Source organism: Neophocaena asiaeorientalis, unplaced genomic scaffold, assembly GCF_003031525.2.
Source record: "Neophocaena asiaeorientalis asiaeorientalis breed wild unplaced genomic scaffold, Neophocaena_asiaeorientalis_V1.1 scaffold960, whole genome shotgun sequence".
NCBI classification, from domain to species: domain Eukaryota; kingdom Metazoa; phylum Chordata; class Mammalia; order Artiodactyla; family Phocoenidae; genus Neophocaena; species Neophocaena asiaeorientalis.
In genome coordinates this window covers 220675-241730 of record NW_020173498.1, presented here as the reverse complement: position 1 = coordinate 241730, position 21056 = coordinate 220675, and the positions used below count along the sequence as shown (strand labels likewise).

Below are 21056 nucleotides of genomic sequence, written 5' to 3'. Positions count from 1 at the left end.
GTGGAGTGTGCTCGAAGAGTCGAGGGACCAGGCTGTGGCTCATCGCCATGAGCAACAAGGGGGTGGGGGGTGGGGTGGGAGTGCTGGGGGCGGGGGAGTGCCGCAGCAACTGCACGCCTGCCAGAACGCATCATTTCAGCTTTCGTTCTTACTGTATTAATTCCCTGAATGACAGTAACAAGGTGCGGGGGGAGCCTTCCGAAATGAAGCAAAAGAGATCTGAGAAACTAAATCTGCAGGGGAAAAGGAGACTAAAACCACAGTTTTAGTGAAACAGCCAGCCGTTGCGAGCAGGGAGGCAGAGGGAGGGAAAAAGGCTGGGCTTAAGCAACCTGCTACCGGGATGTAGACAAAGGCGGTTTGAAAGGCAGAGAACGAGGCGGGATCAGTAGCTCTATCAGCATGGGGAGTGCGCCAGCCGCTGGATTCCCGGGATGAAACCGGATGAATTCACAGTGTCTCCTTCAGGGCACGAATTACTGGAGTATGCACCAAAATAAGAACTCAGAGAAAAAAGTAAGTTTGGGAGCGGACTTAGATTTTCACGGTCTTTGAAATCTCCTCTTGGAGGCATGCCTTCATTGATGCGTTACCTCTTTATAGTTTCTGTCTCTTGTGTAATCATTTTTATCGTGTTCTATGTGTTCAATTTTGGGGGCGAACAAGGCTTCCAGAGGCTAAATAACTCGGACACTTTGATGCTGAGTCAAGTTTGCATATCCTTTATCAGTGGCAAAACACCTTTCCTCTGGAGAAACAAACTCACGATCTATGAGACGTCTTCTTGCAAGGAATACCTGGCTCAAAGCCACTACATCACGGCGCCGTTATCTAAAGAAGAAGCTGAATTTCCTTTGGCATATATCATGGTCATCCATCACAATTTCGACACCTTTGCAAGGCTCTTCAGAGCTATTTACATGCCTCAGAATATCTACTGTGTTCACGTGGATGAGAAAGCGACAGTTGAATTTAAAGATGCAGTGGAGCAATTACTGAGCTGCTTCCCGAATGCTTTTCTGGCTTCCAAGATGGAACCCGTGGTCTATGGTGGGATCTCCAGGCTCCAGGCTGACTTGCACTGCATCAAGGATCTTGCAGCCTTGGAGGTTCCGTGGAAGTACGCCATCAACACCTGTGGGCAAGATTTCCCCCTGAAAACCAACAGGGAGATAGTTCAGTATCTGAAAGGATTTAAAGGGAAAAACATCACCCCAGGGGTGCTGCCTCCAGCTCACGCAATTGGACGGACTAAATATGTCCACCGAGAGCACCTGGGCAAAGAGCTTTCCTATGTGATAAGAACCACAGCACTGAAACCGCCTCCTCCCCACAATCTCACCATTTACTTCGGTTCTGCCTACGTTGCCCTGTCAAGAGAGTTTACCAACTTTGTTCTCCATGACCCACGGGCTCTTGACTTGCTCCAGTGGTCCAAAGACACCTTCAGCCCGGATGAACATTTCTGGGTGACGCTTAATAGGATTCCAGGTATGTGGGATTTCCTATTTCACGTGAAGGCAACGTGCCATACTTGAAAGGGCTTTTCGAGAGCCAGCTCCTTTTTATTAGAAGTAGAAGATGAAAACTGAAATATATAGTTTTCACCTGCATCCTTTATAAACTCTAAACATCTAAAGAATGATGTTCTTTAGAATACAGTATTCTGACCAAGCCAAATAGTACCTTTTAGTGGTATTGCTTTGCAGTTCATCGTGTTCTTTTGCATTCATCATCTTATTAAATCTTTAACCACAATCGGTATTATGGTTCTCCATCCCCGCTGGTGTTCTTTCTTTCCCCCAGATTTGTCAGAGTTGCTGTAACCCCAGGGCCATTGCCTTGGCCACTCCCCTACCTACCCCCAGACCTTCACAGGCTCCCTCTTATCAGCCAAAGGTCATCAGCTCAGAGAAGCTGAGCTGACCACCCCACCTTTTTCCTTCAAAGAGTTTATTATCATCTGGAATATCCTATCTGCTTACTTGCATGGATTTGTTCTTGGCCTCCTCTGTATTAGCTCGGTGAAGTTGGGTCATTTTCTATCTTGTTAACTGCCGTATCTTCCATGAGTAGAACACATAGCACATGCTCGATAAAAATGAATGAATGAATGAGTGGCAAAGCATGAGACATTACTATGGCACCACAGCTGTCTCCCTAAGACCCCGTGAGCAGAGAAGTACTTAGACTCATGCATGTACTATACCACAGGTGTGAAGTTTTAAAAAAATATATATTTTAACTTCAGATAAATAATGAGATTCCAGGAGAAGCTCCTTCCTTTCTCACCAGAACAGTTCTATCTGTACTAATGGACCAAATCAATTATTTTTAAAACTATATAAAACATGATAGGGTTTCTTCTGAAGGAAACAGCGTGCTTTGGACTCAATGAAAAGTACAAAATGGATCTCTGATGAACTCGACAGCATTATTATAGCAGGAGAAAAGCAATCATTGTTCTGGTTTTTGGGGGGTTGCCAAGTTGGAAACACTGGTAGGTGCTCTCAGGCTGCAGGGTGGGGCCTGCTGGGCGATAAACATGGCTGCGTTCTCTGGAAAATACCGTGTTTGGTCTCTGAATCCCAGGGTGACTGGCCTGGTGAACAGGGCTTGCTCTCGCACTCTGCAAGCTCTTTCTTGACCTCCCTCTTCCTGTGGACATCTTTTCACCTTTTATCTGTTGTTTCCATCATTGGCATCTAATCGGTGAGCACTAGGTAATTAGAGGCAGATTTTCATATTTAAATATTCCCTTTCTATTTTCACTATTCCCTTAGGATTTATGAAGATTTGATACTAGCCTCGTGGTTCCATAGGTATCGTACTAAAATGAAGGCAGTTCGTAACTTCACAAAAGCCTGAATTGTCGTTTCTTAAAAAGAGAAAAACATGGGTTTGTGTTAGTGTTAAATGTCTGTTTGGTTTGCAGAAGGATGGTCAGTCTTATCAATGTCAAATCAATTTAACAAAATCGAGGAAAAATAATCTCTTACCCCCCATTTTTTTCCCTTACCCCCTTCTCCTTTCCAGCCCTGGTGAAATAGATGAGGCAGGAGACAAGACCATTTTTGCTGTAGGTTTGTGGGGTGACTCGCTGGCTTCTACCCTCTCTCAGCCACAGTATGACCCCATATAAATAGCCTCTTGGAATCTCCAATCACCCCAGCTACAAACTAAGGGCCCCAGGAGGCAAGATCCTCTTCATTCCTCCATATGCCTTTCTTTGCAGAGGACACAATACCCAGAACCACATAAACACCTAGCAGGCAGCTGTTGAGAATTTGTAGAAAGGCCAAAATGCCTTTATTTATAAATAAGTAAAGTGAGACTCAATAGAAAGTACACTCGTAGAGGTGAGTCTAGACTCCAACAATCTTGTTGCCCCTTAGCCTTGGCAGATGCCTTTCATGACCCCTGTAGGAAATCGGAGACGAGAGCTCCGCTGAGAGAACCTCAGTGGTCTGGTTCTGCAAGGGATGTTTTTCAGAATAACGTGACATTTCCTAGGGTCTTGCCTCCTTCCTCTGTTACATTCCAGATGGCATCCTGGTTCAGGGAGCAAGCAGGAAGATATCCTGCTTGTAGGTGGGCCCTTCCTGAATTACAAGTGATTTAAAGAAAACAAGCCATCACATGCTCTAGCCCCAGTGATGGACCTCCCCATCTTCAAAGGCGATGCAGAATTCAGTCACATGCTCCAGTCCCTCCAGTGGTTTTCCACTTGAGCGCTCTTTGTGATTTAGGATTTGGTGCGTGAATCTGGTTCTTTATTACCAGACAACCTTTTACCATATCACGTCTTCTGTTTTCAGTGTCATGTTTTAAGGGGAAAAGTCCTTCGGTAAATACAGCGTAAACATTTTTGCAAATGTGCGAGTTCAGATGGTGCAGTTCCTTGCCTCCCTCAAAGTTCCTTTCTGTTTTTATCCTAAACATCCTAAATTAAAGTGTTTGTGTTAGAAAGACCCTGCACAGTCATATCAGGCTCCCTGAAACACCCACAAGAGGACCAAGACCAAGAACCTGATTGGTACCCTGTTACTAGGTGATAATCAGACAACAAAATGAGAATAGTTTAAAATCAGCGAGACTCGGGAATTCCTTGGCGGTCCAGTGGATCGGACTCCGTGCCTTCACTGCAGGAGGTGTGGGTTTGATCCCTGATTGGGGAAGTGAGATCCCACATGCTTTGCTGCACAGCAAATAAATAATAAATAAATAGAGACTCAATAGAAAATATGCTCATAGAGGTAAGACTAAATCACATATCTTCACATGGTTTTTTTTTTTTTTTATGTTGTCTTTCTATTGAGAAAATGACTTCTCTCTTGGTTTTCAACACTTAAGTTTTTTCCAAACTGCATTAGATATAGAAATGGTGCCGGGCCATGTCCCTTGGGGGCCCCAGTCTCACATCCTTCTTTAGGGAAGGCCAGAAAGAGTGGTTATCATTCCATCCTGTGTGGCTGTGTACAGATGGGTTGTCTAGATTTCTCCCTTCTGGCCATATTCTCAAAGGAAACCCTTCTGGAGCGCAAATTTCTCTCACTCATCCTATAGCGCTTGAGGGTTAGGGTTAGGGTTGGCATGCGGCTCTGTCATATGCACGCTGTACGAATTCTGGTGCACGCTGAGCTTTTCCAGCTTCTCCAGTCTTTGTAATCACTGCTGTATGTCACCTTAAGAAAAGCTCCCATATTACTATTCCCATAGCATTTGCTTTGGCCTACCTGCCCCAGGGTGGAGTGCCAGAGACCATTGAGATGTTTTGCTTTAAGTCTTGTGGAATTGTTGAGGATCTGCAGAAGCCTCTGCTGGTCCAGTTTTCTCACAGTCCACTTCCGTGGCTCACTTGTCTTCTTGTCCCACTTTACGGTGGGTCTGTCTCTAAAGAAAAGGCAAAACTGCTCCATGCTTTGACTTCAGCTCCGTTTTTCCCCTCGCTGCCTAAGCTTGTTCTTTTGGATTTTTGCTCATGTGTTTCTCTGACCTTTCTCATGCCATGAGGTTTTTGTTCCATAAGAATGTTTTCATTTGCCTCTTCTTTTTTCCATTTTGTATACTTCTTTTTTTTTTTTTTCCGGAGCCCCTTTGTCAAATAAATTACCTCAACTTCAGAAAGGACCACATGATCACGTTTCCTCATGTTTCAATGCTAAAAATAGCTTGTTTCCTACTTTGATTTCTTTTGCTTTTTTAACTTTGCGCCTTATATGTGGACATTCTTTGGGCATGTGTTATGACTCTTTGAGTTGCATGTGACAGAAACACAACTCAAAGTTGCTTAAACAGACCCCAGAACTTACTGGGTCATAGAATTGAGGTGCCCAAGGAGGGCCTCCGAGTAAAGCTGGATCAAGGCTTGGAACGGTATATGCGGGACTCTGTCTCTGTGAAGTGACCAACCGTCCCTGTGTGCCCAGGTCTGAGGGGGGTCTTGGGCATGGGACCTTCCATGCTAAAGCCAGGGAAGTCCCAGTTTGGTCTGAACTGGTCACTCTATCTGTCTGTCTGCCTGTCACTGGGTTGACTTTATTCAGTTTGGTCCTCCCCACGTGGTGTCAGAGAGGCCCAGAAGTAGCTCCAGCTGCTTGCTTCTCACAGCCGGCACTCCCAAGAGAAAAGAAAGGTTTTTTTTTTCCTCATAGTTCCAGCAACAGCTCAGGGAAGTCGTCAGATTGGTCCTTCTCGGTCCAAATCCCTATCCCTAAACAAACCAGGGGCAGGAAGAATGCTGACCAGCTTCTCTTGGGTCACTTTTTCACCCTCGAGCTAAAAGTTCAGGGCAGGCTATGGTGAAGGATGGTTCTTCGCCCTTGATGCCTGCCAGACAAAAGCACACGCCCACTGCAAGGTGGTTCCGGGTCCTGCAGGCAGGGGGGTTTCAGTGAGCATCTCCACCTCAATTAGAAGGACAAGATTTAATGAGGTATAACAGTTTTCAGCACTTGGGCAATTATAACTTGGAGAAGACTAATTAAATTACCATTGTGGAAAAGGCATGATCTCAATAAGCATACTTCTCTTCCCTCATAAAAACATTTTATTTTTTTTTTAAATGTATTTATTCTTTAAAATAAATTTATTTATTTTTGGCTGTGTTGGGTCTTCGTTGCTGCGCGCGGGCTTTCTCTAGTTGCGGCGAACGGGGGCTACTCTTTGTTGTGGTTCACGGGCTTCTCATTGCAGTGGCTTCTCTTGTAGCAGAGCACGGGCTCTAAGTGCGCGGGCTTCAGTAGTTGTGGTGCACGGCTCAGTAGTTGTGGCACACGGGCTTAGTTGTTCTGCGGCATGTGGGATCTTCCTGGACCAGGGATCAAACCCGTGTCCCCTGCATTAGCAGGCGGACTCTTAACCACAGCACCACTGGGGAAGTCCGTCATAAAAACATTTTAAATAAAATTATATTTTATTTATATATATAAATAATAAGTATATCAATAAATATTAATATAAATTTGATAATTTTATACAAATATACCTTTATATTTCTTTTTAATAATAATTATTATATTTGGATAGTACTTAGTTTGCAAAGGAATTTCTAACACATTATCTCCTTTAATTCTTATAAGAATTCTATTAAGGGAAGGACTGTTGTTCCCATTTTGCAGATGAGAAATTTAAGATTAAAATAAGCGGCTTGTCCAAAGACAAATATTGCATATACCTAGCAAGAAATAAGAATGAAAAGAGGGAATTCCCTGGCCATCCAGTGGTTAGGACTCAGCACTTTCACTGCTGGGGCCCAGGTTCAATCCCTGTTCAGAGAACTGAGATCCCGCAAGCCACGCAGCACAGTCAAAAGAAAAGAAAAAAAAAAAAAAGAATGAAAATAAACATCTAGGGGGAAGTAGGGGGAAGCAGAGGTAAGATTTATGTGGTAAGCTTAGATTAAATTGAACCTAGTTTTATGAATTCTTCATTTGATTATTGCAATAACAGCAAGTGTTCAGAAGATGAAACTTAGCTAATTCTAAGTCTCATTAAGCGTGGGGAATGATTATATAATTGGACCCACCCAGGAATTTTCTCTCTTGTTCCTTGTGTCATCTGGATACTTAGCCCATCTTCCTGAAAACGTTGGCTTTTCCGTGCGAGCCGAAGGTACAGAAAAGATCAGGAGAGTAATGTTTATGAACATCTGCCCGTGGGTCTGCGTTATCTCAGTTTAATCGTTGCAAGAATCCCGTTGGGTCGGTATCTAAATTCACATTTTACAAGTGTGAGGATGGGATCAGAGGGGCTGAGTGACGTGTCCTGCTCCCAAAGCCGGAAGCACAGTAAAGGAGAGAGTGCAGCGGGCACCTGGGATTCTACACGCTCAGAACTCAACCCAGGCTCGCCTTTGTGTGCCCCTCAATCAACACCGCCCTCTGTTAGCTTAGACCTGCTGGCCGGCTTCTCTCTCCTCAGTTCTCACCACCCCCATCCCTCCAGCCCTGGAGCTTGGTTTCCAGAGTCGAGAGGACCAGGTTGGAATCCTAGCTCCTCCATCGCCGGCCTTGTGACCCGAGGACTGGAAAGCCCAGTCTTAGAGTAGCCGTGTAGCATAGATGTTGAAAGCTCGACCCTGGAGCCAGACTGCCTGAATTTGAATCTCTGCTCTGCCATTTACAAGCTTTGTGACTTTGGACAAGTTACCTAAATGTGGGAGCCTCCGTTTCTTCATCTATAAAATGGGAGAAATAATGATATTTACATCAAATCTGTGAGGTTTAGATGAGTTTGACCAGTGCCCAGCCCATATATCGAGTGTTAGTTTTTATTGTTCTTACTGTTATTATTTTCTTCATCTGTAAAATGGATATTCATTCAATAAATTTATTTTTTATTGAAATATAGTTGGTTTACAATGATTCATATATATATACATATATACGTATATATATATGAATATATTTCTCTCTATATTCTCTTTAAGATTATTTTCCCTTATATGTTATTACAAAATATTGAGTATAGTTCCCTGGGCTATACAGTAGGTCCTTGTTGGTTGTCTATTTTATATATAGTCGTGTGTCTATGTTAATCTCAAACTCCTAATATATCCCTCCCCCTACCCCAGTAAATATTTATTGAGCACTTAGACACTGTGCTGGGTACTGAGAAATAATAGTGAATAAGTATATAATAGTGAATAAGACAAATAAGGCCCCTACTCTCATGGAGTATTCTAGAAGGAGGAGACAGGCAGTAAAAAGTAGACAGATAAGATAATTAGAGATTCTAAGTGCTATGAAGGAGACAAGCAGGCTGACGCAGGAAGGGACCTACTTCTTAGTGAAAGTAGCACGTGAACTGCACCTCCAAAATGAGAACAAGCCATCGGAACAAGAAGGAGGTCCCAGGCAGAGGGATGAGAGGTTGCAAAGGCCCTGAGGTGAGCAAGGGCTCCATGTGTTCAGGAGCCAGAAAAGCAGCCAAGGGGGCGGGGGTGAGGGCTGGACCTGGCGTGACGTGGGTGAGGCCCTCGTGTGACGGTCGCGGGGATGCCTTGACCTGGCAGCACCCGGTTCATAGGGTTGTGGGCCGAAGACGCAAGGGGATGTGTGCAAGGGCTCGGCTCCTGCCAGGTACCGGGTAAACGGTTAGTGATCCTGCCAGGTACCGGGATCTGGCTTTTGGCCTCCTTTCCATGGCTGGTGCCGCCATCCCTCTCTCTCTTCCTCTCTCTCCTACAGTAGCCTGATTTCTTTCTAACTACTTTCCCTGACTCCATTCTCAGCCTGCTTTAATCCATCCTCCATAGTGACAGAATGAGCGCGATAAAAATGTGCGTCGGTCTCATGATCACGTCTCTCTCCTTCTTAGAAACCTCCTGTGCATCCCCGTCACATACAGCCTCACGTCCTAGCCCCTTTGCTGGAAGGGAGCTCATTGCAGTGTGGCCCCTTGACCTCTGCAGCACCTTCTCGCCCTGTGCTCCGCCCCCCATCCCATACCGCACACCAGCTGTACCAGACAACTCGTGGGTCTCAAATGTGCCACTTTCAGCCTCCCCGCCTCGACTCATGCCAGCTCCCCTCCAGAATGCTCTAGAACGCTCTTCCTCCCTCTCCCTCCTCTGACTGGCATGCACATTTCTTTGAAGATTCGGCTTAGAGTCATATTCTCTAAAGAGCCTTTCCTAATTCTCGCTCCTGTGGACTCCATCCCCCTGTATCACACTGTACTCCAGTGAGCCTGCAATGCTGTGTTTGTGCTCCTAGTGACCTTCCAGACTGACCTGCAGGGGTGGTAGCAGCACCTGCTAATTTCTTCTTCCTCATTCCTGGCACAACGCCTGGCACACGAGCAGTGGAGCCCTGGCTCCTTGGTGTCATTCCACTTGCACAAAGTCAACTGTTTTCTCTCTCTCTCTCTCTCTCTCTCACACACACACGTACACACGTGCACACTCACAGTGTATGTAAGTCTAAATGGCCATCCCTCCACCGCCCTCCGTTCCACCCAGTGAGTCTGGGGTCCACAGTAAGCATGATGGGTCTTGGTTCCCATGCTCACGAATCTTAAAGATACAGTGTGCATCTCATAACATGGCCCCTCAGCTCAAATTAACTTCTTCATCTGGTGCTCATAAGAAGAAACCACCATCTGGACCAAGATTAAAAGGAAAATGGTCAGCATTGGAATTAGGGAGAGACTCTGTGTCATCTTAACACGGCATATTCCCAAAGGATTTCTCCAGAGGAATTTTGACTGTATGCTGTCATCCCTGTACATACTGGCTTTGTAACCTAATCTCCCGGTAGGATATATACCTTCTCTAAATGTTTGTTGGATTTATTGATTGGCTAGTAATTGGCAAAGTATGGGCACAAATTCAGATCATCCTATTTCTAATCTGGTGTTCTGCCCCCATCCTCAATTCAATGTATAGAATCGCTCTTTTTTTAAAAAAAATAAACTTATTTATTTATTTTTGGCTGTGTTGGGCCTTCGTTGCTTAACATGGGCTTTCTCTAGTTGAGGTGAATGGGGGCTACTCTTCGTTGCCGTGCGTGGGCTTCTCATTGCGGTGGCTTCTCTTGTTGTGGAGCACGGGCTCTAGAGCGCAGGCTCAGTAGTTGTGGCACATGGGCTTAGTTGCTCCGCAGCATGTAGGATCTTCCTGAACCAGGGCTCGAACCCGTGTACCCTGCATTGGCAGGCGGATTCTTAACCACTGTGCCACTGTGCCAACAGGGAAGTCCCTAGAATCACTCTTTTCTAAACGTTGTTTGTACTCAGAAAAGGCAGATAGGGTAAAAGTGCCACGAAGAGACGATTATCTGAAGCCAGCAGTCTTTGGACAATACTTTTGTATGTGACTCGAAGTCACAGAACTTTGAGCAATAACTTCAACATTAAGAAAAAGCTACCAGGGCTTCCCTGGTGGTGCAGTGGTTGAGAGTCCGCCTGCCGATGCAGGGGACGCGGGTTCGTGCCTCGGTCCGGGAGGATCCCACGTGCCGCGGAGCGGCTGGGCCCATGAGCCATGGCGGCTGGGCCTGCGCGTCCGGAGCCTGTGTTCCTCAACGGGAGAGGCCCCAACACTGAGAGGCCCATGTACCACAAAAAAAAAAAAAAAGAAAAGAAAAAGAAAAAGTTACCATGTGTTGCCAAAAGTGTTAAAGGGCAAATGCTCTTATAATCCCTCTTTGGAAACTTATATTTAAATGGATTCTGTTCTTCTCATTTCTCGGTTACCAACTACTGAATTGAGACTTGGGTAATAGCTGATTTTAGAGCCACTGTTCTCAGTGAAATGCAGAACTAGGGAGAGTGAAGTTTTCAGTAAACAACCCCTGCGGGTCTTTTCCCCAGTTTGCTTTTTGGCCCTTGCTGTTCTCTCTCCCTTTGTGATGTCACTGGCCTCCAGGCTCATCACCATTCCTGTCCTGATGAATCATGACCCTGCATCGTGCTCCCAGGCCCTCTCTGCGTTCCTCCCAGGCCTTTGGCCATCTCTTCCTGAGGGCCCCACTGGCACCTGCTCAGGTGCCCCCACTTCCATTGCCCTACTCACCAGAAACCCCCTTCTCCAGAACCTCTGGGACAGGCACTGCTGTCCTCCATGTCAGCCAACGTCTCCTCTTCCAACCCCCAACACCTGATCAGCACATTCTGTACATTGTGTGTGTGATAGGTTTCCAGGGAGTATCACCGACCGGTTCCGGTCATTACTGCTCTAACTCCAGCCCATCCTGCCCATCTCTCAAGTAGATTGTTAGACCCATCCATGTGGTCTCTCTGGCCCAAGTCGCCCTCTTCAAAACATTCTAACCCTCGACATATTTTTCTTCTAAGAATAACTTCTCAATTCCAAAAGCTTCAGTGACATTTTTCAATAGCTTATTGAATTATTCAATACAAACATCTCAACGTGGCACGTTGGATGGTTGCATATCCCTGTTGAAAATCACATCAATATCACTGATTAATCAATTCCCATGGCTGCCTTCCCTGAAAGGAACACTCCAGAAAAACCACGCCTTGTATTCCTGCCTTTGGTACTTTTTTTCTTCTCCTTCCTTGGGTCATTCTCCTCTATTTCTCCTATTTAAATAACGGCCTGAATAGGTCTCCATTCAATGCCTTGTCATTTAGGGAGTGTTCCCTGATTTTTTTTTTTTTCCTCTATTGTACATTTCAATGCCTTGTCTTTTAGGGAGTGTTCCCTGATTTTTTTTTTTTTTCTTCTGTTGTACATTTTGTAAACCTTTGTTGTAACTCCTTTTTTTTTTTGGCTGGACCTCCAGGGAAGTCCCAGTTGTAACTCTTTTATGCCATTCTATAATCTTCTTTGAACTATAATTATGAATGTGGATATCATATTACCCTGACAACTATTATCTCTTCAGGGTCTTTTACATTTTTGGCAGCTCAACATAGGGCACATCCAGTGGGATAAGAATAAATATTTATTGAACTGGAAATAACTGAAATAACATTTAATATGCCCCTCAGCACTGCTGCCAACTCAGCTGCAAATCACCCCCTCCACTGCCCCCTTCACCACCACACACACACACACACACACACACACACACACACACACACACACACACACAGCCTAGATTCCTTTGCCAAATCTTAGTAGGTCAGCTTCAGACAGCATCTTCCAGCATATTCAGTTTTTCTGGGAATTTTCCTGAAGTCCTTTCTGCCCCTAGTCAACAGCAGTGGCACTGTTCTCTCTCTCTCTGTTTTTCCAAAGCATCTTGCTCATCTTGGGAATACTTCTCAATGCCAAGTTCATCCTGGGGGCAGCACCAGCTCAAGCCAAGGCCCAGCATCTGTGAGCTTAACCAGTGGGCACCTAACTCTGCACCAAAGAAGTAAAAATAACAGCCGAACATCAGAGGGCCCTATTTTAAAGACCAGATCTGGGTTTTTAGAGGGCTGCTGCTCTGATGGCAGTAACTCATCATTTGATGAAGCAAATGACCCTGCTAAGAGTTTTAGTGATTTTTTTTCCTGGGTCTTGGAGTGGGCAATTTGCAGTCTTAGAAAGCTACATCCAAAGCAACCGTTATAGGGAATTTCCTGCGCTGTGCGGCCAAAAAAAAAAAGAAAAATAAGGGAACCCACTAAGTAGCAGTTATATCAATTACTTTTCTCTTTTTTCATATTCATTACTTGTATTTTCATCATTACATCATTACTGATTGCTTGACTTTATTTAGATCAAGAATGATATGAAAGCAATGCTGCATGAACTTAAGGTAAAGAAAGCAAACATTCTGAGAGCCATTTTTTTACATGAACATGGATTATACCATTTAATGCAGACCAAAGGCCATGCAGTTTTTGCAGGTAGGTTTTACTTCCATTCAGATTCTTTTCATGTAGGTCATAAAAATACAATACAGTGTGATGAGCCCAATTCAAAAATTACATGCTGCAGCCCATATTAACACTGACAGTTCCTAATAGAGGAAAAGAAAATTAAATTTTCTTTTCTTTATTTTTTGGCTGCGTTGGGTCATCATTGCTGCGTGTGGGCTTTTTCTAGTTGCCACGAGCAGGGGCTGCTCTTCGTTGCGGTGCGAGGGCTTCTCATTGCGGTGGCTTCTCGTTGCGGAGCAGGGGCTCTAGGCGCATGGGCTTCAGTAGTTGTGGCACACGGGCTCAGTAGTTGTGGCTTGCAGGATCAGTAGCTTTGGCTCGCGGGCTCAGTAGTTGTGGCACGCGGGCTCAGTAGTTGTGGCTCACAGGCTCTAGAGAGCAGGTGCAGTAGTTGCAGTGCACGGGCTTAGTTGCTCCGCGGCATGTGGGCTCTTCCCGGCCAGGGCTCAAACCCACGTCCCCTGCATTGGCAGGAGGATTCTTAACCACTGCGCCACCAAGGAAGTCCCGACAATTTTCTTGACCTAACTAACCAGTTCTTAATGTGGTTTCTCAACGCCTGTCTTTCATTCTCTGATCTGAATAGTACGTGACATTCTTTCTTGACATGCTTTTGGACAAAGCCATGAGTAGAAGTTTTTTCCCAAATATGTTTACCTGTTTTGAAAATTGAGATATAATTAAGACAAAATAGTATATCAGTTTCAGGTGTGCAACACAATGAGTTAATGTTTGTATATGCTGTGAAATGGTTACCACAGTAGGTCTAGCTGGCATCCATTGCCACGCACGGTTGCAATTTTCTTTTCCTTGTGATGAGACTTGTTAAGATCTACTCTCTTAGCAACTTTAAAAGATACAATAATGTATTATTAACTGCATTCACCATGCTGTACGTTGCATCCCTATGACTTAGTTATTTCATAACTGGAGGTCTGTACCTTTTGACCCCCTTCCTCCATTTTGCCTAACTCACCTCTGCCTCTGGCAACCACCAATCTGTTCTCTGCATCTGTGGGGTTTTTTTGTTGTTCTAGATTCACATGTGAGTGAGATCATACCATATTTATCTTTCTCTGTCTGACTTATTTCACTTAATGCCCTTGAGGTCATAAATGGCAAGATTTCCCTCTTTTTTTATGGCTGAATGTATATATGTGTGTGTGTGTTTGTGTGTGTGTTTTCAATTCCTTCAGATAAATTCCCAGAAGTGGAATTGATGGATCATATGGTAGTTCTGCTTTTAATTTTTTGAGGAACCTCCACGGTGGCTTCACCAATTTACATTCCCAATAGCAGTGCACAAGGGTTCCCTTTTCTCCCACCCTCACTGACACTTGTTATTTCTTGTCTTTTTTTTTTTTTTCTTTCTGTGGTACGCGGGCCTCTCACTGCTGTGGCCTCTCCCATTGCGGAGCACAGGCTCCAGACGTGCAGGCTCAGCGGCCATGGCTCACGGGCCCAGCCGCTCCCCGGCATGTGGGATCTTCCCAGACCGGGGCACGAACCCGTGTTCCCTGCCTTGGCAGGCGGACACTCAACCACTGTGCCACCAGGGAAGCCCTGTGCAGAAGGTTTTTCGTTCAATGTAGTCCCACTTGTTTTTGCTTTTTTAATTTTTAAAATTTATTTATTTATTGGCTGCATTGGGTCTTCATTGCTGCGCACGGGCTTTCTCTAGTTGCGGCGAGCGGGGGTTACTCTTGGTTGCTGTACGTGGCCTTCTCATTGCAGTGGCTTCTCTTGTTGCAGAGCACAGGGTCTAGGTGTGTGGGCTTCAGTAGTTGTGGCTCACGGGCACTAGAGCGCAGGCTTGGTAGTTGTGGCGCATAGGCTTAGTTGCTCCGCGGCATGTGGGATCTTCCTGGACCAGGGCCTGAACCCATTTTCTCTGCATTGGCAGGCGGATTCTCAACCACTGCACCACCAGGGAAACCCTATTTTTGTTTTTGTTGCTTGTGCTTTTGGTGTCAGATCCAAAAAGTCATCACCAAGACCAATGTCAAGGAGCTTATCCCCCTATGTTTCTTTCTAGGAGTTCTGTGGTTTCACGTCTCACGTTCGGGAATTCCCTGGCCGTCCAGTGGTTAGGACTCCACGCTTTCACTGCCGAGGGCCCAGGTTCAGTCCCTGGTCGGGGAACTAAGATCCCACAAACCACATGGCACAGCCAGGAAAAAAAAAAAGTCTCACGTTCAAGTCTTTAACCCTTTTTGAGTTATTTTTTGTATATGGTGTAAGATAGGGGTCCAGTTTCATTCTTTTGCATGCAGCTGTCCAGTTTTCCCAGCACCATTTATTGAAGAGACTGTCCTTTCTTTCCAAATAGATTTACTTTGTATCCACTTCAATGCCATGTTTTCAGAGAATGGATGATTGGAGGTTGTTCTTTCAAAGCCTTTACCCTCGAGCTCTGTACTTACTTCCATGATATTCATTCCCCCATAATCTTTCTCTTCAGCCAGATTTAAAAGATCAGAACTTGACTGTGAAAATATCAGAGGATAAAACTGCAATCTTGCCTAAGCATGCTGAAGATGCTAAGATCATCCTAAAGGAGTTAGCGTCCTGCCATGATCAGCCCCCTCTTCCAGGTATTTCCTCATTAGGTACCCCCTTCCCTAGCCCCAGTCCTCACATAATTCCTCCTTCATCGAAAATCTGTAATTCTGCCCTCAGTTCAAGTTGGAGCTTCTTCTTTGAGCTCCTTGGGGTTCTACAGAAAAAAAGGCCCTCCTGCCTAGGACTCCAAATGCCCTCCCATGTCCCTTATGAAAACTGCCCACCCCAGACCCTGAAGTCCCGGCTAGGTGTCGGGTGGTCTCCTGGAGAGGCTGAACACTTCCCCATAGGGTTTCTCCTCCCTCTGGACTTCGGTCTGTCTAGACTAACTTCTCCCCACCCCACTTCCAAGAAAGCCTTCTTGGTTTCTCTCTGGTCAGATGTGCTATCACATTTTCAACTTTCTCCTGCACTTAATCTAAGCAAAACTCCCTAAAGCAGTTTTCCTGTAAAAATAGCCTCCTCTTTATTCTGTGCAGAATCTAGAAATATCACAACATTTAGAGCTGAAAGGAGCCTTAGGGAACATCTTTAGCTCCTCAAGTTGTACAAATATGGAAATTGAGAGTCAGAGAGATCAAATGGCTAGCTGACTACACTGTTCCGTAAAATGAGTTAACATTTGCTGGCTTCATTGCCCATTTATTATAAATTTTAATAAAAGCATTTCCGTTCATAAGACCACATATTTTTCTATTAATTCCTTCTTTACAGAAAGATGTGCCAAGTCATATGTGGGGTGGAGGGAGGAGGGGATTTTAGATATAGTTAACACTATAATAACAGTTATTTTCCTTTTAGGTTCTCCCTTCATTGTATAGGTTGCTACTAACACATTCTTACAACCACTGGGGAACATCTGTGTAGTTAGAATGGTTTAAGTGTATTCTTTTAGGTTCACTATAAAGTTACCCCACAAATGTACATCATTTCGTCCTCATGCCTCAGTGGTTCAGGGATATGTTTGGAAGGGTCATGTAGAGTTTTTTTGCACTACAATTTGCAGAATTTTTATGACCTGCATGCACCTTTCACCCAGATCAATGGTTTCAGCATTTCCTCTCCTTCCATACTGATCAGTTATTGAACATCCTCTAGTTGGTATATCTTTCAGCAGTGAGGGCTTAGGACCGATGGTATCTAGGATAACCAACCCATCCTGGTTTGCCCAGGACTTTTTCAGTTTTAGCACGAAAATAATCCCATGTCCTGGGAAATCCCTCAGTCCCGGGCGAACTGGACAGTTGGTCACCCTAAGTACTGCCCTTACACATTCCTGCTCATCTTTCCAACGCCCAAGGCCCCTCAGGACTGAGAATTAGTGCCCTAGATATTTATGTTCCACAGAACAGCACTGATCATTTACTGGAAGAAGAAAAAAAAAAAGATAACTGAAACTACTCCGTTCTGTAGGTTACAACACATTTAAGACACACTGAAGGGTAGTAATCAAAACTACACTCTCAGACCTGAGAGCCCTAACCAAAGCAGACCAGGACTGAGCCTACCCTATTTATAATAATTTTCCCATTGTTTTTGAAGGGAAAGGATCAAGTTTAAGGATGTCATTTAAAGGGATGGATTGGTAAATAAAAAATTTGAATCTAAAACCACTTGAACCAGTGGGAGAATCAAATGCAAAGATTTTCTTCAATTCAGTACAAACACAGAACATATCTTGGAGGCAAATTTTTTCCAGGTTTAATTTATAGGAAAGCAGAAGACACATCTGCTTTTGGGGATTTATCTAAGCACTCTGCCCTAACAAACTGTCTAAACTCAAGTAAATGACAGGTCCTATGGGGAGAGAAGCTAGTATGATAGTGGATTGAATAAACTGAAAACGAGTCAAGAATTTAATAGGGCTATTAAAATGATTTGTTGGAGGAAGCCACTGCCTATCTCTATTTTAAGACTTTTGTTTTCTTTGAGCATCTTCAAAATACAGATCTCTGGTTAGCAGCTGAATGATAAAATATTGTCTCTTAGAAGAAATATCTCCTTGCAACTTCAACTTTCAAAACTATGGGGGTGGAGGAGTTTGGCAGTACTTTGTATGAGAAGGGTACCAGAAGAATATCCCAGATTTGGAAATATGTGGGACATGCAAGGTCTTCTCCTTAAGAATTTGCCATTTTTTTTCTCAGAGCACACATTTGGAAACAGAAAAGTTGTATAGAAAGACAAAGAGTCACCAATTCTGTCCCTTGAGATTTAACAGAATATAGCCAAAGGTAAAATTAGTGTGTGTTTGTTTTTTTGCTTTTGTTTTTGCTTTTGCTTGGAAAACTGGAATTAAATCTGGGCCATTAACCACAAGAGGGAAAGAAATTTCTACCCAAAGGAGGCTGCTAGGGACGTAGGAAAAAGCAGTGTGATCTTGGAAGAATGAGGCTAAGCTGGGGTGACGGTATGCGGAATAGTATATAGTAAAATACAGAAGGCTTCTTAGCCAGATTTACTTTCATAGACTTTCTATGATGCTTTTTTAAAAATTGGGACACTAAGGCACAGTGATCCCAAGAAACTTTCTTAAGGTCACATAGTAAACAGCAGAGCCCAATTTAAACCCTGTTCCAAAGCCTTGGTCTTCGCCAGCATGCTCTATCACAACCTTTTTGCAGGGTGCATCAGCTCGCTGGGTCTCTGGAGAACAGGTTCAAGAGACTGCAACTGGGAATGAAGGGCAGTTCCCTTACTCTGGGGTGTAGGGAGAGGGCTGAAGGGGCTGGAGCTGCCTTGATGACTCCCATCTGTACTTTGGGGTCTTTTAGGTAAAGAATGACCCATCAAGCACTACTGTTCTGCTTCACTAAAGGTACCTAGGAAGGTGGGTGAGTGCTTCAGTTTCTATATGAACCAAGTCTGGCAACAGAGAGAGATTCTGTAAGTTTTGTTGAGTACGCCTTCTGTGCAAGGCATTGCTCTAAGCTCTTTTTATGTACTAATCTATTTAAATCTCTTTGGAATGCTATGAAATCAGTGTTCCTAATATATTTGTTTTACAGAAGAAGGGAAGCCGAGGCATATAGCCCAGTGCTCTGCACTGTAACCCCAACGGGGTATGCAAAGGGATTCATGCAGCACGTACAAGGATGACCAACATTACCATTTTCCCTCATTTCACATTTCTTCCTCAGGAAAGTGATTGCAAAGACTCTGATATTACAAAATTTAGGCCTGGAGAAACTTGATTATTATCTAGAAAAGAAATCAGCCAGTGACATACAGCCTGGGGGCTAAATCTGGCCTATTTTTGTATTGGCCACAAGCTAAGAATGATTTTACATTTTTAAATGGTTGTAAAAGAAAAAAAAGTTATTTTATGACATGAAAATAAGAAATTGAGATATCAGTGTCCACGAATAAAGTTTTAGCAGGACACAACCTCATATGGTTATGGCTACTTTCAGAATTTTCAGAACACAGTCATAGAGTTGAGTGGTTGCCTCAGAAACCAAAGGGCTCTCAAGCCTAAAATATTTACTACCTGGCCCTTTACAGAAAAAGCACTGACGTCTGATATAGAAGCATGTGGTAGACATATTTGCCTAACATTTTTTTCAGAAAAAGTTTTGTCAGCATTGTGAGTTTCCTAGATAATTTAAAGGCTGCCCTTTTGTGCACAAAATGGTTAATTAAAAAAAAAACTATTTGAATAAACATATTTCAGAAATTCCTTTTTAAATAAACTATGCAAAATATATGTACAAGAATATATTAACAAACTTATATTTCACTGAGTGTTCCTACTCTGCTTGTTTTCAACCCCAAAGCACTGGGTTGGCCTTCACAGTTTTCAAGCCCTTTCATTAACTTATTTGATAATTTTAAATACTAGAGATATTGATCTATAGTAATAAAATGGTCATGGGGCTGTACAAATACCAGTCATTCTTTAACTGAATGATCTTGCAATGTTTTTGGAGTTTTTCTTTTCTTTTTTTTTTTAATTGAAGTATAGTTGATTTCCAGTATTATGTTAGTTTTAGGTATACAGCAAAGTGACTCAGTTAAGTGTGTGTGTGTGTGTGTGTGTGTGTGTGTGTGTAATTTTATTTTTAGATTATTTTTCGTTATAGGTTATTACAAGGTATTGAATATAGTTCCCTGTGCTATACAGTAAATCCTTGTTATTTATTTTATATATAGTAGTCTGTATCTGTTAATCCCATACTCCTAATTTATCTCCCCCCTTTCCCCTTTGGTAACCATAAGTTTGTTTTCTATGTCTATGAGTCTGTTTCTGTTTTGTATATAGATTCATTTGTAGTAATTTTTAGATTCCACATAGAAGTGATATCATATTTGTCTTTGTCTGACTTACTTCACTGAGTATGCTATTCTCTAAGTCCATTCATGTTGCTGCAAATGGCAATGTTCCATCCTTTTTTATGGCTAAGTAATATTCTATTGTATATATATATATACACATATATATATGTTGTTTATATATATATATATATATTTATATGGTTGTTTCCATGTCTTGGCTATTGTAAATAGTGCTGCTATGAACCTTGGGGTGCATATGTCTTTTCAAATTCAAGTTTTCATCTTTTCTGGATATATGCCTGGGAGTGGGATTGCTGGATCATTTGGTAGCTCTATTTTTAGTTTTTAATGGAAACTTTTGGAGTTTTTCTCAAACCTACTTCACTCTGAGTATATCACTTATTGCTGACAAAAGGGTACCCAATCTACCAGTTCTATATTCCTCTTCTAATTTGTGATTTCTTATCTGCTTAGATCTGAGAAAGTTTGTTATGATTGTGTCTAAACTAAAAGTGAATAAGCTAAGCCTCAAGAGAGCTTCAAATAGAGGAGCTTTGATGCTTAAACCAAAGACGATAAACTGCATCCTGGGGGCCAGTGCAGTCTTCAGGGTGCATATGTATGCGTGCACTTGTGTCTTAACAATTTGTTAATTACTTGATAACATTTAAAGAGTTTGGAATTTTTTTCAAATAAAATTCAGATTTCTCCTTCCTCTTCAAATATCTGAGGAGCTGGCAGCACTGGCCCCATGACCCCACGTTATTCAGGGCTGACTTTGAGAAGGAGGGGCTTGCTTTCGGTGGGGCAAGCACCTGAAGGCTCTTTACCCCCATCTGCACCCTCCCTCAATGTCCACAACACCGCGGCCAAGTGTTTGCTGCCGCTCGTGAACTCACTAGCCCTGTTTTTGTTGCCCTCCACCAGCTTCACCAACTTCTTTCACTTAACTTTTCTCGCTTACCTACCTGTACACATTTGAGTGTGTGAATCCAGCCTACCATGTGTGATCATTATTTTGGTTGCTGGGAGACGTTTTCTTGTTTACTGTCTGGGTCTCGCTTGTGGCCAGTGTTTGAGGTTGTCAGAATGACATCACCAAAGCCTTCGATGAGAAGCAGGATGGTGTAACCTTGGGAGAGATGAGACGGCCTGGCAAAAAACATTGCCTTGATTCAATAGCCAGTAATTGTGCCGAAAGAAGCAATCAGAGGTAAAGGAGAACTCTAAGGACTTGGGAACAGGTCAGACCCAGACTGTAGCCCTGCCCCTACAAGAAGTCATTCACGTTTGCCTCTGAGACACCAGCAGGGGTAGATGCACAGCTCAAATGAGGTTAATGAGAGCTAAAGTGACCGTAAAGGAAAAAATATCCCACC

General features: G+C 43.5%; 1 protein-coding gene across 5 annotated transcripts in view; it reads left to right on the top strand.

The window, feature by feature from the left end:
• The window catches only part of GCNT2 (glucosaminyl (N-acetyl) transferase 2 (I blood group)), a 114191-nt gene that overhangs the window by 57869 nt on the left and 35266 nt on the right, over positions 1–21056 (top strand). The window contains exon 1 of one of the 5 annotated variants that reach the window (XM_024747568.1): positions 112–1491. The exons of the other annotated variants lie outside the window; for them this stretch is intronic. Within the exon in view, the coding sequence (XP_024603336.1) occupies positions 573–1491 (919 nt within the window). The 5' untranslated portion in view covers positions 112–572. Of the gene's footprint in view, positions 1–111; positions 1492–21056 lie in introns of those variants that run through there. 5 annotated transcript variants of the gene reach the window in all.